The sequence below is a fragment of the Lasioglossum baleicum genome, chromosome 8, assembly GCF_051020765.1.
Source record: "Lasioglossum baleicum chromosome 8, iyLasBale1, whole genome shotgun sequence".
Classification (NCBI taxonomy): domain Eukaryota; kingdom Metazoa; phylum Arthropoda; class Insecta; order Hymenoptera; family Halictidae; genus Lasioglossum; species Lasioglossum baleicum.
The window spans coordinates 6,550,608-6,567,111 of NC_134936.1; the positions used below are offsets into that span (position 1 = coordinate 6,550,608).

The 16,504-nt window shown below is 37.0% G+C and overlaps 2 protein-coding genes across 2 annotated transcripts in view; one reads left to right on the forward strand and one right to left on the reverse strand.

Moving 5' to 3' along the window:
• Positions 1 to 12,166, forward strand: part of LOC143211317 (uncharacterized) — a 45,809-nt gene extending 33,643 nt beyond the window's left edge. The window contains exon 7 of the mRNA XM_076428845.1: positions 11,518 to 12,166. Coding sequence (XP_076284960.1) covers positions 11,518 to 11,578 — 61 coding nt within the window. The 3' untranslated portion in view covers positions 11,579 to 12,166. The remainder of the gene's footprint in view (positions 1 to 11,517) is intronic.
• LOC143211320 (uncharacterized) overlaps positions 1 to 14,812 on the reverse strand; it is a 37,332-nt gene extending 22,520 nt beyond the window's left edge. The window contains exons 1-2 of the mRNA XM_076428852.1: positions 14,426 to 14,812; positions 10,954 to 11,103 (exon numbers count right to left, since the gene is read on the reverse strand). Coding sequence (XP_076284967.1) covers positions 10,954 to 11,103; positions 14,426 to 14,663 — 388 coding nt within the window. The 5' untranslated portion in view covers positions 14,664 to 14,812. The remainder of the gene's footprint in view (positions 1 to 10,953; positions 11,104 to 14,425) is intronic.
• Between the last annotated feature and the right edge of the window lie 1,692 nt (positions 14,813 to 16,504).

Consider the following 16,504-nt stretch of genomic DNA (forward strand, 5'->3'; position numbering starts at 1 on the left):
ATAATTCAAAAACTCGCAAGACTTGCAACTAACGTACCGATGTATACACTGATCGCTACTGGTTCGCACTGGATCCCACATGGGTCACATTCGTATATATGGGTCCTTCTATGTTTATTTATCTAAGGCAGGCATGCACAGGTGGACGATTTGGGAGCAAGAGCACTCGACCCTGCTCATGAGCAGGGTCGGAGCAGTGACCTTGCTCGGACGTATGGAAGGGGAACCCACCAATTGTAAGCGTGACTTGTAAACGGAGCACGAGAGAAGACGAGTGGGAGGGGCGTGGGGAAGTGGAGAGACTCTCACCAGTGATGGTAGGTAAGGCGCTTTTTTCGCGCATGCGCGACTATTCTAACCTCAGACGGCCTCAGTCATGTACGAAGATCGGGTACCTTCGGCACCTCGCTAATTTCGCATAATTTCATAATGCTATAGCTGGCGTCAAGACGAATCCAACGACCTACTTTTTTATGACCCTGAGCCCATAAATAACGCTGCAATATTTTATTCCCGTTTTTCGGCCCACTGTGTGACAGCGGCGCGGCGTAGGCGTAAGGCGCCGCCGAGCAGTTCCCCACAAACTTCGGACGTAGATACGGTCCTGACGAAACTCGCGCATGCGCGAAAAAAGCGCCTTACCTACCATCACTGACTCTCACACGCTTTCGTGGGCCCAAAGCGCTATTTGACTATTTTGAGAGCGACAGAGCGAGTCCGATGTATACAAAACGGTGTATGTATAACATTCTGTATTATTTTTATGTTCGATTTATTTCCCAACGTCTACAAATAAAAAACATTCTAGTTAAAAAATAAAAATAACTTATAAATAATAGATTTTAAAACTTAAAATTGTGGTAGGTATCAATTTCAAGAAAAAAAAAATCGGAAACGGGACTCGAACCAGCAACCTACCGATTACTAGTATTTCTCGCTACGCCCGCGGCTACTCATTTTCTTGTTAACCTTTTAACGCGAACTACTTAAAAAATGCGCGTCTAAACCGATTTTCAATGCAATTTTCTCGGAAAATATTGAGAAGTGCGCGCTACTGCTTTGCCAAAATACATTTGGATACTTCATCTCCAAATATTGCAAGTTTCGGGAAAATCTGGTTCCCGTCTACCGTGGACTAGGGATGTCGATTTTTAATCGATTATTTAAAAAATCGGCTATTTTCCTAAAATAAATCGATTTTTAGAATCGATTCTTCAATATTCGATTTTTACAAATAATCGATTCTAAAATTGTAAAAATAATCGACTTTTATGGCAAATTGTATGACTGTACGTGGAGACCGTAGAGTGTTTACTGTGGAGACTGTATAAAGAGATCTAATTAGCATCAAAAGTAACTATATAGAATTTTCCTAAAACGCGACAATTCTACTGCGCATAATGATTCTAACGGAACTCGTTCATTGGCTAATTCCCTACTCGTACTCGGCCGACCACGCGACACGCGACTGACGCGCAACAACATGCGCGAAACAAGTACGTAATAAATTTTTCAACTTCTTCGATTTTCATATACTCAATTTTGCTATAAATGCATAAAGATCCGCAGTCTAATAATTATTAGTACTTTATTTCTTTAATAAAAGAGTCCAACAAAATTTTGATCTTCGTTTTTTTATCATTTTTAGACATTTCTAAAGAAAATCGATTATTCAAAACATCGATTATTTTGGAAACGATTTTTTAGTGGATCGATTCTTGAAGCTTCGATTATAATCGATTCAGAAAAATCGATCTTTTTGAAAATAATCGGCATCCCTACCGTGGACTCTCCGTGAATACGAGTCTACGCTCCCTAGTCTCGCGGATGACACTCGCACACTTTTCGACTCACGCATGGCTCCCGCTGTTTATAGGTATTGCTACAAACATACTATGTATGTACTTTTACGCCGACTACGCCGGCCATGGCAATTGATTGTTGCAATTGATTGATCGCTCGCTCTGTCTCGCCCATTTTATATCGCTCTGTCGCTCTCAAAATAGTCAAATAGCGCTTTGGGCCCACGAAAGCGTGTGAGAGTGGGGGCGGCGTTTACGTTATTGTAGTCTGATCACTCCGGCGCGCTCTCCACTTCCCCACGCCCCTCCCACTCGTCTTCTCTCGTGCTCCGTTTACAAGTCATGCTTACAATTGGTGGGTTCCCCTTCCATACGTCCGAGCAAGGTCACTGCTCCGACCCTGCTCATGAGCAGGGTCGAGTGCTCTTGCTCCCAAATCGTCCACCTGTGCATGCCTGGTGTAGCTCATTCGAAACTATGGCAGCCTTATGTTGCCACGGAACGTGGAAGAATACGTAAAATTCAATACAGTATTAGCAATAGTTTTTCGCAAATATCTCGAAAACTAAGAGCGAGCGCCGGGTAGTTGTAATGACAAAAGTTGTTCAGAATCTTGTCCTCAACAACAAATGTCAAGGTCAAGGTCATCGGAGCTGCCTCCACTAAACGTAAGTTTTACCAACCGTGCTACTTTTATGTGGAGGAACATATCGAAGCCGGTTTGTAATGTCCATCTCGTATCAATCATTAAGTGAAATAAGCATGCGGTTATGCCAGAAAAATGAGGCACCACGGAATTTTCTCATTGGCCAAGTCACTGTTTACCATATGGTGAGAAAACTGCTAATGATGCAGCCCAACGAAATTTCGGAAAAGTGGCGTCCGCAATAAATGAAATATGTCATATACAGTTACGCACATAATTAATCACTAGACTGCGGAACTTTATGCAAAATAAAAATTGTTTGCATCAACTACAACAAACAAGGGCCACGTAATAATGTCTTTCATTCTTTAATAATGTTCATAAGCTGCAACTAATACATTGATGTTCATAAATTTTTTAAATTTGTCCATTGTTTTAAATTGCACCTATCCATTCTTGTCATAAATGCATCAAATCCGCAGGTTATTAATCACACACCTTTTAAATCGGAATAACTTTTTTATGAATGGACCAAACGACTTCAATTTCACTGTAAACCTAGAAGAATTAGTTTAGTAGTAGTATTTATTTATTTCGGCCTGGCAGTCAAGAAATTAGACTTGGTTTTTACAGTTTTTTTCTTTATGTCACCCATCCCTCCATCCATTCTTCCACCCAACAATTAGTTTAGTAAATGACGTCTAATAAATATGTTAAAATTGTGAAAAACAATAGTAAAAATTGATTTTTACAACTTTTTCAGCTGGGACAATAATGGAAATTTCAAAGATGTGTTTTGTAAACTCGTATAAACTATTATATATATTCTGAAAATGTCATTGAAATTGATTAATTGGTTTACGAATTATAAACGATAAAAAGTGGTAAAAATTGAAATTTTTCATGAATTTCGGCCTACAATTCGGTTTATAATTTGTAAACCAATTAACAAATTTCAATGTAATTTTCAGAACGTATATAATTTATACGAGTTTACGAAACACATATTTTTAAATGTTCGTTATTGGCCCAGCTAAATAGTTGTAAAAACCAATTTTTACTACTGTTTTTCACAATTCATTTTTTCAACATATTTATTAGACTCAATAAATTCTTCTAGCCTCACAGAGAAAGTAAATTCGTTTGGTCCATTCATAGAAAAAGTTATTCTGATTTAAAGTGTTCGTGATCAATAGACTGCGGATCTTTAGGCAAAATAAAAATGTTCTGCATTGATTGCGGGAAGCAAGAGTAAAATAAACATTGATTTCATCCCTTAATGACTTTATTGCATTCAAAACAACATTACAATATTCTTGAACTTTTCAAACTTTTTACTGTTTCATATTTATGTGCGTAACCGTATTTACAGGGTGTGACAAAATGTTTTGTCATGAAATTAATTTAATTCTCGTATGAAATGCTGAAAATGATAAAATTTTGTTATTTGAACAGTAAATTACTTCTGAAATGAAACTTCAAGAAGTACTTTGAACATAATGTTATTTCAAAATTTCATTAATTTCGTTTGGTTCAAACTGTGACGAATTGTTACAAATAACCAGTCGTTCGTGCATTATCGTTTCATGGGAGGAAGGGGATGAACACGGGGGGAAAGAAATGAGATAAAAAGAAACGCCTAATGAGAAGGTTTGGTCTTAAAGACCTAACGAGTTATTGCTTCCCGCAGAGACACCGTCCTATAAATTTTTAAAGTTGCCCACTGGCTTGTTTTCCGTACGAGAGGGAGAGAAAAATGTCCGTGTGGAACTGCTAACCATTTCCTCGGGGCCGGAGCAGACTGAATAGAGTCCCCGTGACTCTTAAGCGACCTTTGAATGGCTGAATGTGAACTCATTATCGGAGCTTGAGGCTGCTTACGAGAGAGCGTCACATTACGATTAATAAATCCGCGGGAAAATAGTATATTGCCTCATATTTCTTCTGTCATTACCCCCCCCCCGCTCGCATGTAAAATGCTATTTACAAAATAATTAGTAGACTTCCGAATCTCCGTGCAAAATAAAAATTGTTCGAGTGAACTGTGAGAAACAAAAGTCCAGTGAAAATGCATTTCCTCTTTCGATAATTCCAATAAGTCAAAAAGGGTGTCTCAAAGTGACCTCACATCTTAAATTGAGCGCCATTTTTTTTGTGGCGAACATAGAGTACTAATTGTAACCATAATTGAAATTACTTCTGCGATTTATTACCGCGCTGTAACGCTGGTTTATCATTCTTGCTATTGTCGGGCATGTCCTAATTTAATATAATATTCTGATTTTGTTGCTTTATTTAATTTTTTAAAGCTCCGGGAGATGGAAAAGAGAAATCTACACATCTGGTACACTGTATTAATGAAAAAGTTACTTGTCAATCGCGATCAAGCGTTCATTTTTTTGGAAAAGAAGCTGTTGAGGCTATTAAACAAGTGTACGTTTCATTTTTCATTTTTATGAATTATCGCCATTTTCTTAGCGACCGGTAACGTTCCGAAATGGCGAATTTGCCTTAAATCATAAACAAAACTAATATTTGCAAATGTAAGGTACACATTATTATTATTATTACAATAAAATGCTTCAGATAGTCAACAGTGTAAGATTTTAATGGTAAATATTGCATTTAAAACACCAATTACAATCACAATTATGGAAAATACAAAATAATTTGTATACAAGTAACTTTACAATACTTCGTCACATGACATATCTTCATTCATATCAGGTTCTCCAAAAAATTGTGTAACTTCGGGGGGATATTGTTTCATCTTCTTTGTACATGAAATCTTAATACTACTTACGTATGGATCAGATGAAACACCATAGTATACATTATATATTTATTTTACTAGAGGTGAGCGAAATATCGGAGCGAAACGGAGCTGAGAAACTTCAATTATATTTTAGTACTAAAAAATTACTTCTGATGCAATATTTAACACTAAAATCTTACATTTTTCGCTATCTGAAGTCATCTGATAACAATTTGTACTAATAATATACCTCGCAAACATTCTATTACCAAATATATGTGGAAATAAATAATTTTTTCACATACCCGGCCTCCAGTTTGTTTTTTAATTTCGACATCAGGTTCATATTCAACGACACAAGAAACAGAGGAATTATATTCAAGAGAGTCCAACAAAGTCTTGGATTACGCATCCGCCATATTGAATCCGCCATTTTGTTTTTTGTAATTTTGACCTGAGATTTATAATCAGCGATCCGAAAAACCTTTGAGTATCAACTTTGAACTAAATTGGAGTACTTCTTCCTATTTTGACCACGTTTTGGTGATTTCCGACCACGCGGCTGTACGGGAAGTTGTAACCAGTGCTCGGCTAGCCTTGAAACGCGATGGCGAAAGAAGACCGTGAAGGTGAGGTCGACAAAACGTGAAGACGGTTTTACATCTGGTACAAGCGAGAGGACAGGCGATTAAGTAACTGTATAACTTGTGCCGTACATTCTCCATTGGCACGCGAGTTTGTATCAAGCTCGTTCCTCCTGTTTTTCGTGCTCTCTTCCCCATTTCTTTTCCCCGTTCAAGGAGAACGCGTTCCTTCGGCAGCTATCGCGATACCGTTAACCAAAATCGACATACACCAAACCGATCGGTCGGTCAAAGTAGTGCTATCAATCGAATAAATCGTTATCGTTATCATTTGTAATGCGTTTGAGTAGTTAAAGCCGACGCTGATGACTCACGGTTGTCAATTTACCCGAAAGAAGAAGATTTTCCGTTGATGGAATTAATTAGTGTGTTAGTAACCCTTTGCACTCCATTGCCGCCACTATGGCGACATAATCAGAAGAAATTAGTTTATGTTATCGGCGCACAGGTTCGATCCAAAATCAAAACAAAGCAATTTTGCAATTTAACAGATTTTTCTCAACGTTTCGATCCAAGTATGGATCATCTTCAAGAGAAATTTGCGTCTGAAAAATAGTAAATATAACATAAACTAATTTCTATTAATTTGTTACGATCGACAAAACGGAATATTTATAATCAGAAGACTTTGGATTTTATGCGTTTACAATCAAATTGGGCGGATGTAATTTAAAACAGTAAAAACATTGAGACAATATCAGAACATCCATATGTCACTTTCAGTTTATTCAAATTGATAAAGATGGAAAGAAATTTTTATATGGTCTTTGTGTCTTGTGATTGACGAAAAAAGCGTTTATGTTGCAAGACGTACACGATTTTAATTTATGTTCACATTGCAATCTGAAATTTGTTTCTATACACTATTTCAGGTAGCTACAGTGTTGAATTTGTTATAAAATATATGTTTTTAGCGCATTAAATAAATACCTAATACACAACCGGGGTTTGTTGACTCATTGCTCTCACTAAATCTGCATACGTCAGTCAATGAGCAAACTTTTGGTGTACAACAAGTCAGCAAAATACTAATGGTTCATTGGTAACAATTAAATATGCTAAAAGTTAGTCAACTGGCCTTGGTCTCCCCTACCACAGCACAGTGGGCGAGAAACCGATCTTTTTGGACAAAAATCTGCCGACAACTCAGTTTTTCATCGATTCAATTGGAATTTTTTTTAAATGTTCGCGAAGGACTATACTTTGATGACGTGCTGCGCGAAAATCGTTAACTGTCACAAGAAATCAAGAATCCTTATCTACAAAACCCAATAACTCCGATACTTCATCAGCCCATACCATAAAGCATGTCCCAGCTGAGTTACCGACACTTCTTAACCCTAAACCCTAAACCGCAAAATTTTAAACTGTAAATCTGGCCCTGAGAATTGCCAATTAAATAGAATTATATTCGGCACTTATGAGAATCACCATTAACTTATTGATTCAACAGCAGCGTTTTCGCTTCTTGAGAAAGAACTTCCTTGTGCTTGCCATCCTTTATTCTTAATGAGCTTATAAGTGGATCGGATGATAATAACATATGCCGTATAATATCTATATTTGTCTTTTTGCGGCAACACATTTGGGAGTTTTCAGTTCGTGATTTCCTGAAGACTTTATTATTTGCCACTTGTGGCTCTTCTGAATACAAACCAATTGGCAGTTCAAATGTAGCGAGTACTTCACTTCCATGTTGCAGTACCTTATGAACTGATGGAGTTAGTTTATACCATGGATAAATTTTAATGCACAATTTAGCCGACTCCGAACAATATTCTTTGAATTTCACAGAATCAGCTTCCTTGTCACATGTAATTACCTGAAGAATGTTATGCAATCTTGTGATAATAACCGCGTTTAATCCAGTCACTGCAGCAACTGATTCGGCTTTTCTAAAGAAAGTTCGGACCACGCTTTATGGCATGAGCGGATGAAGTATCGGAGTTATTGGGCTTTGTAGATAAGGATTCTTGATTGTGACAGTTAACGATTTTCGCGCAGCACGTCATCAAAGTATAGTCCTTTACGAACATTTAAAAAAAAATTCCAATTGGATCGATGAAAAACTGAATTATCGGCAGATTTTTGTCCAAAAAGATCGGTTTCTCGCCTACTGTGCACCGGTGGGATACACACGGCCTGAATGGATAGTTTTGTTTAACGTGTACCGTGTTAAGTAATTAAAGTATCATCAAAAATATTTAATTCTCCATCGAGGCTATTTCAACACCGTGTACTGCCAATCGCAAATTGCCATGCCTGCTGTATGGGAACATGTACACGCTCCATTCTCATTTCGCGCGAACATTTTGCGGATATCGTGGTTGCAACTTTGCTAGGCGATGTACACGACCATTAATATCGAAGAGCAGACTCGCAAAGATATTTTCATCACTCGACAGCGGAACTATGTCCAAAATAAAAATTTTGTACCTGGATTGCAACAAACTGGAGTGAAGTGAAAGTTTATTTTCTTTCTTAATATGTTTAATAGATTGAACATTATTGTACAGTGGAACTATGTCCAAAATAAACATTTTGTACCTGAATGGCAACAAACTGGATTGAAGTGGAAGTTTATTTTCTTTCTTAATATGTTTAATAGATTGAACATTATTGTACAGCGGAACTATGTGCAAAATAAAAATTTTGTAACTGGATTGCAACAAACTGGACGGAACTGGAAGTTTATTTTCTCTCTTAATATGTTTAACAGGTTGAAAATAATATAACAGTATTTTTAAATTCCAATAATATTGTTGCTGTTCTAAATTACATCTTCTCATTTTTATCGTAAATGCATAAAATCCGCACTCTACTAATCAATTACTACACATTTTCGACCAAACTCGATTCAAAATCAAAGAACTTTCGATAGAAATGAGGTAGAGCGATGAAATTTTTTAAAAATTAAAGCTGAAACTTGACAGCATATCGGAAAAATAGGGGGACTATGGTACAAACGTTTTTTAACGTTGAAAAAATTCGTTAAACATGTAGAATTTCAAGAAAATGTGGTTTCTCCAGTACCACGCGCGGAGAAATTTTTTTTTTAACATGCTATATATCATTTCCCGTAGATTTTTTCACGCCGATTTCAAATCTGGTCTCAGAATTTGTCTACGACCTCAGGATTTTGCAAGAAATCGATTTCTTCTTCTTTCGTACGTTATAGAGACGCGTGGCAGTCACGTGTGTCAAGTGACGGATACATAGTCCAGTCAATGAATGCTCATAAGGGGGGTGTAGAGGGAAATGGAAGGAACACAATTTTTAACTTTCGGACTTTGTTTGGACTAGTTAGGAAGTAAACATACTAAAAGTCCCTACTCCTAGGAGGTGAACGGAGTGCAGGGAGGCACGTAGAAGGTCCCCTTTTTCGGCTTTCCGCTTATATCTCGGAAACTATGCGTCCTAGCGATAAGATCATTCGATACAAAATTAAAGCTGACAAAATGTGCCATAAGATCGATTTCATTTAGTTTTTCGCTATCTCGCATAGTTTCCTAAATATCCGCGCTCAAAGTTCACTAATTGTGCTTAAGAGTTAGCTAGTAAAATAAGGCTCTTTTTTTCACAATTAGTGAATTTTGAGCGCGGATATCTCGGAAACTATGCGTAATAGCGAAAAATTGAATGGAATCAATCTTACGGCACATTTTGTCAGCTTTAATTTTGTATGGAATGGTCTTATCGCTAGGATGCATAGTTTCCGAGATATAAGCGAAAAACCGAAAAAAAGGAACCTTCTACGTGCCCCCTGCACCCCGCTCACCTCCTAGGAGTAGGGACTTTTAGTATGTTTACCTCCTAACTTGTCCAAACAAAGTCCCAAAGTTAAAAATTGTGTTCCTTCCATTTGCTTCTACAACTTTTCGTTGAGTGGACTAACATGCTTACCTGAATAAAATCCTGACAATCGGGATCGCGCACAACGAATTTGCGTTTAATGCACGGAAATTTGACTTTTGTTCGAAAGTGACTTTCTTGTACTTGTGAGGATTTCATTCAACATTTATGGACCGCCAATGGACATACGGAAACAGTTTTATAGTGATCACTTGACTACGGATCTTTAGGCATTTATAGCAGATTTGGGTAAATGAAATTCGAAATTGTTGGAAACTTTAAAAAATCTAAGATGTCAGTATATGATTTCTCCTCTATTAAAATCATGAAGAGGGAAGAAAGACACGTTACGAAATTTGTTTGTTACAAAGAAACAATATTTCAGTTTCTATTTCTTGCAATCGATGCAGGCAGCTTTTCTTTTGAATAAAGATCCGCAGTCTAGTGATCACGAATAAATTACTTCTGTGAGCCTAATTGTAAATTGAAAGGACATCGACCCCTTCTACTGGACAATCAGATAGGCCGGATAATGGAAATATTCTAGGTCGGAAGAAATGTTTCATTTTCGAGTCTTTTCCAGCAGACGACGCTCGCGCGTGGACACTCACACACCGCTAGGGTACACTCACACATCGCTAGACCACGTATACGTACGCGAGAATTGCAAGGGTCCGAGATTTCACTTCTGATTTCTCGATAATGCAAGGCCGGGTGTTGTAGTAGTCAAAATCGCTAGATGAAAGATCAATCCAGGGTGCTGTTTGCCTCAAAAATCCTTCTTTTACATTTCCGAGCAATAGTTTTGCAATATTCGGCTGCATGTTGGCCGTCGAAGGGGCTAGTACGCCGGCGTGACTGCAGCGCCATCTGACTTTTGAAAAGAAGGATTTTTGAGGCAAACAGCGCCCTAGATTGATCTTTCATCTAGCGATTTTGACTACTACAAAACCCCGTCTTTGCATTATCGAGAAATCAGAAGTGAAATCTCGGACCCTTGCAATCCTCGCGTACGTATACGTGGTCTAGCGGTGTGTGAGTGTACCACACATTCACGCGCGAGTGTCGTCTGCTAGGAGAGGAGGCCCTTAATAACGGATGTCGCTGTATGAATGAATTGACATTATCTTTCAAGAATTGAAGAAACCACGTGCACGCATCAATCGTTTATTTCCCGACAGACTCCTCGCGCGGAATCTATGAAACGTTTCCCGTATTGAATGAATTGAAAATAAGAGTCTTGTAAATACTTACATATGCAACACACGCCGAAACCGAGCGCGCATGGTCCATGGGACTTGCCTCGTTGAATACGGCACTCATACGTGTTCATGCATACTCCACGTCGTCGTTTGTCCTGCGATAGGCACTCCTCTTCCACGGGAGTGGGAAAGAAGTTTAGAACTGCAAAGGGTTGCAAATGAGAACTCGAAGATAACAAAATGCAGTGGAGAGGCGACTACGTCAAAATACAGTGGGTGATCAAATTAAGAAAACCTAATTATGTCAATATGATCTACAGGGTGTCCGAGAATCTTGTACGGTAATGTCCAATTCTAAGTCAATTACCGGTTCTGTATTGTAACAGAACGGAATAGGATATTATTTCTTTTTTGTGGCTTCGTCGACCGCCCCGAACGTTCCCATACGCAGTCCTTCCTTGCGCCCGAAACGTTCATCGTCAATTAAACCACTAAATACAGTTGAAATTATATCGTGTTTGGTCTCATTTTAATAAGAAAAATGCCACAAATATATTGGTGAAAGTTTCATAAAAAAATAAGTAGTAATAAAAAAGATTAAATATTGGTGTTACAGTTTGAGGACGCACGGGCCTTTGAACTGTGCCGACGACTGCTACTCTCCGCGTCGCCATTAGTAGTGGTTCACACCGATATACCCGAGCCGAGATCAGATTACTAAAGTGGATGGTAAATAGAGGATTTACTGTACTAGAATATACAACAATACAGGGTGAGTCCGAAGAAACAGAACACTTAAATATCTCCGTTACTTTTCGTTGAAACAAAAAAACTTCTTAGGGCAAAGTTACACTGTTTGAAGGGCCACATGTAACGGTGTAAGAGAAAAAATTTTCGAGGCCATTTTTTTATGAGGTTTCAAGGTCATTGATATTTTTTTAAATGGAATGAGGTATTTTTTAATACATCATACGATGCAACTGGACATTCGCTATGAAAAAGTACCAACCTATGTATGTCGAAAAGTTAGTAGTTCACGAGATATTTCAATTTAAATAACTCTAAAACACCAGTACTGTCGTACTAAGACGTTACACAAGTAAGTAAACGCTAACATCAATTTCAATTTCAATGTAAATTTTTCCATTTCAACTTCAATTTCAATATCAACTCTTCAACTACATTTTCAACTTCAATTTTTCAATTTCAACTCTTCCATTTCAACTTCAATTTCATTTCGTTAATATCAACTTCAATTTCAATATCAACCCTTCAACTTCAATTTCTACTCTTCCATTTCAACTTCAATTTTTCAATTTCAACTCTTCCATTTCAACTTCAATTTCATTTCGTTAATATCAACTTCAATTTGAATATCAACCCTTCAACTTCAATTTCTACTCTTCCATTTCAACTTCAATTTTTCAATTTCATTTCGTTAATTTCAACTCTTCAATTTCAATGTCAATTTTTCAATTTCATTTCGTTAATTTTAACTCTTTAATTTCGATGTCAATTTTTCAATTTCAATTCGTTAATTTCAACTCTTCAATTTCAATTTCAACTCAACTTCAATTTCAATATCAACTCTTCAACTACATTTTCAACTTCAACTTCAACTTTAATTTCAACTTCAATTTTTCAATTTCAACTTTAATTTCAACTCTTCCACTTCAACTTCCATTTCTATTCTTCCATTTCAACTTCAATTTCTACTCTTCCATTTCAACTTCAATTTTTCAATTTCAACTCTTCCATTTCAACTTCAATTTCTACTCTTCCATTTCAACTTCAATTTTTCAATTTCAACTCTTCCATTTCAACTTCAATTTCTACTCTTCCATTTCAACTTCACATTTTTAATTTCATTTCGTTAATATCAACTTCAATTTCAATTTTTCAATTTTAACGTCACTTTTTCAATTTCAACTTCAATTTTTCAATTTCAAATCTTCAATTTCATTTTCAACGTCAATGTTTCAATTTCAATTTCAACTCTTGAATTTACACTAGCAAGTAAACGCTAACGTGTTAGTACGACAGTAATGGTGTTTTATAGTTATTTAAATTGAAATATCTCGTGAACTATACTAACTTTTCGACATACATAGGTTAGTACTTTTTTATAACAAATGCAGCTGCATCGATTGATGTATTAATGAAGAAAACCTCATTCCATTAAAAAAAATATCGATGACCTTGAAATCTTGTAACAAAATGACCTTGAAAATTTTATTCCCTTACACCGTTACATGTGGCTCTTCAAACAGTGTAACTTTGTCCTAAGAAGTTTTTTTGTAAAACGAAAAGTAACGGAGATATTTAGGTGTTCTGTTTCTTCGGACTCACCCTGTATAATAGAATGTTTCATAATTAGACTGCGGATCTTTATGCAAAATAAAAATATCACAGTAGCCTTTTTACATTGAAAACAACATAACAATATCCTTAGATTTTCTATATTTTCCACTGTTTCATATTTCACCCAGTTAATTACGTCATGAAAAGTCCGCAGTCTAATCATAATACACTAGAATACACTGAAGTATACAACATGAGCTTATACATTTGCAATGATTCGATGAATTTCTTTGTCGTTTATAGTTTCCTAAATGCAAAAGGAAATTTGTATTTACTACTCGTCCACATTATTTTAATGCTTAAATGTTAAAATCACCGGGCAGAATTTTATTTCGACGTAAAAAGAAGTAAATTTCTATTTGCTACTTGTCCACATTTATTTCAATGCTTAAATGTTAAAATCGCCGGGGCAGAATTTTATTTCGACGTAAAAAGAAGTAAATTTGTATTTGCTACTTGTCCACATTTATTTCAATGCTTAAATGTTAAAATCGCCGGGGCAGAATTTTATTTCGACGTAAAAAGAAGGATAACATTCATATGCGTTGAATTGTGGCGTACATTCAGTAATGCGTTACTTCTTGTACGTAGAATAGATTCGATGTGAATGAAAAGTGTTCGCACGCGGCGCCTTTGTATTTCATGAATATTGTAATTAACATTACATGAATCTTCTGCTCCACATGGAGTGCGCCGCTTAACACTCCGTGTGGTAAAATCGTATTCTATCCAGATTAATAAACATGGGTAATGAATAAGCAATTAAACGAGCAATTGGTTCGTGAATTTTCAATGTTTCGAGCGGAAAGTGATTAAAATGCCAGCCTTTCTTAAACAACTCGAAGAACAACGCATCGGATGAGTTCGTAGCATGCAATCAGTAGTAATAATAATTATTAAAATTAGTAATGAAAAATATAAATTGATATATAGCTCCTGTCTCTTGCAATTGATGCACAACATTTTTATTTTGCATAAAAATCCGGAGTCTAGAGTTACCGTACACTATTTAAAGTTTCTTTTCGTCCGCCACTGTTTCATACGCAGAAGGGTGGAAATTCTAAAATTTAGAGTAGAGTAGACTACCCTTCCGTCACGGATCTCCAAAACAGCGGTAGAACAAAAGAAACACGAAACGGCACTCAGCAACGAGCGGAACTTACCCCTCGAGATAGGATTTTTGTTGAAATCGAACACGTCGTTCGGTCTTCTCACAGTCTGGCTCGGCCACAGATTCAAACCCAACAAGGACCATTGATGCGTGTTTACCGGAAAGATAATCAGAGCGCAAACATTGTTCGACATCCACGATAAAACACTCCACCGGACTTCCATGGAATAGGCGACGGTCGTGAGTGCAACGAATTGCACGAGAGTGATCGAGAGGTGCCACGAGATCATGGTCGTGACGAGCCGAAGTCGGTCGATTCCGAGGATCACGCATCCGCACCGTTCTCACGGATCTTTAACACACGAGCGAAAGACGACGACCGACTGATCACGAAACAGCAACGCGGGCTCAGCACATGTTGGGCCCCTACTGCTACAGTTACTTCTGCCAGGTATTTACCGCTATCGCTGATCATTTGATTGCAATGGCTCCACTTACAACATTCGGACCACGCACTTGCAAGCATGGTCTGGGCCCCTTGCCGTATTTTAAAGGACAGTTCCTTCACTGATTTTGTTTACTAATTACACTGTCCAACAGCCAAAAAGTATTTCGATTCCCACTATACGATTCTTATAGAGTTTTTCGCGCTGATTCCAAATCTGTCCTTAATTTTTCTCCTACACGTACAGTTTTTGAAAAAATTGAGTTTTAAACAAAGACATATTTTTCAACTTTGAACAACCATTGTGATGTTATTATAAAAGATATTGAATTGTTCTTTACAGCAAAAGATTCTGCAGACTTTCCCGAATACAGTGATATCCAATATTAATACATTATGATTCTTTAAACATGTTTAAACAATGATTAAAGACGGAGAGGTACCACTTTTGCACCAACTTTTGCGGATATTTTTGAATTTATCTCAAAAAATAAGGGTCCGGCGGAAAATCCAACTATACCACACGATAGAGCAGACTTTTATCTTGAGAAACCACCCTGTCATGTTTGCACTCGACACCAAGCAAGTGCCATCTGATGCATTTCTTCCTGACACAAATATCAGCCGAGTTATTCAGGTTGCCTGTTCCTGGCGCCTCACCCTGTATACAGGGTGTCCCACGCAACTGGAACAGGCTGTACCTCCTAAACGGTTGGGAATAGAAGAAGATATAATAAGTAAAAGTTGAATGGTATCAGACGGTATCAGACAATATACAACTAATTGTATGCACTTTTGTGCATCGGTGCATCAGAAAAATGCGACTGCACTTTTTATTTAAATGGAATGTCCTATTTTTTATATACCATAGATCGATAGAGTATCAAATTCTGAGTACAAAAGTATTGAACCTCATGTATCCTAAACCTAATAGTTTACGAGATATATTATTCAAAGAAGACAGAAAATTGTTTCGATAATATCTCGTTAACTATTAGATTTAGGACAAATAGAGGTCAATACATTTTTACTCAGAATTCGATATTCTATCGATCTATGGTATCAAAAATAGGACATTCCATTTTAAAAAAAGTGCAGTTGCATTTTTCTGATGCACCGACGCACAAAAGTGCATACAATTAATTGCATATTATGCACCGTCTGATACCATCTTCTTCTATTCCCAACCGTTTAAGAGGTACTGCCTGTTCCAGTTGCGTGGGACACCCTGTATATAAATTTTATTTGAATTATGCGATAATACATTTAAACGATGCGATAAAATAATCAACATCCCATAATAGACACTATATATTGAATATATTAATTAATTTTCTTTAATTTTTTATTTATTATAAATATTTTCGATTGTTATGTAGAATATAGGGGTTACTAAATTAGCATTTTATATGTAATCGAAACTTATGAAGCCGCTGAAAGGTTATTCAAAATATGATATTGATAGTGACAGCTCCGGATAGCAGGAACGAAACTGCTCGAACGCTTTCGATGCGAGCATCGACGGTTTTTATGAATATAATCAGAGACTCTCTGACATAATGCCTCGTGTGTGTTCGAACACACACATTTGTGTTGTTATCGAGTTCCTTTTTCATTCATAATAGAACACGGCGGTGGCTCCATCGCGTATTCAAGTATCTCGTCGGTGATAATGATTAGAGATCG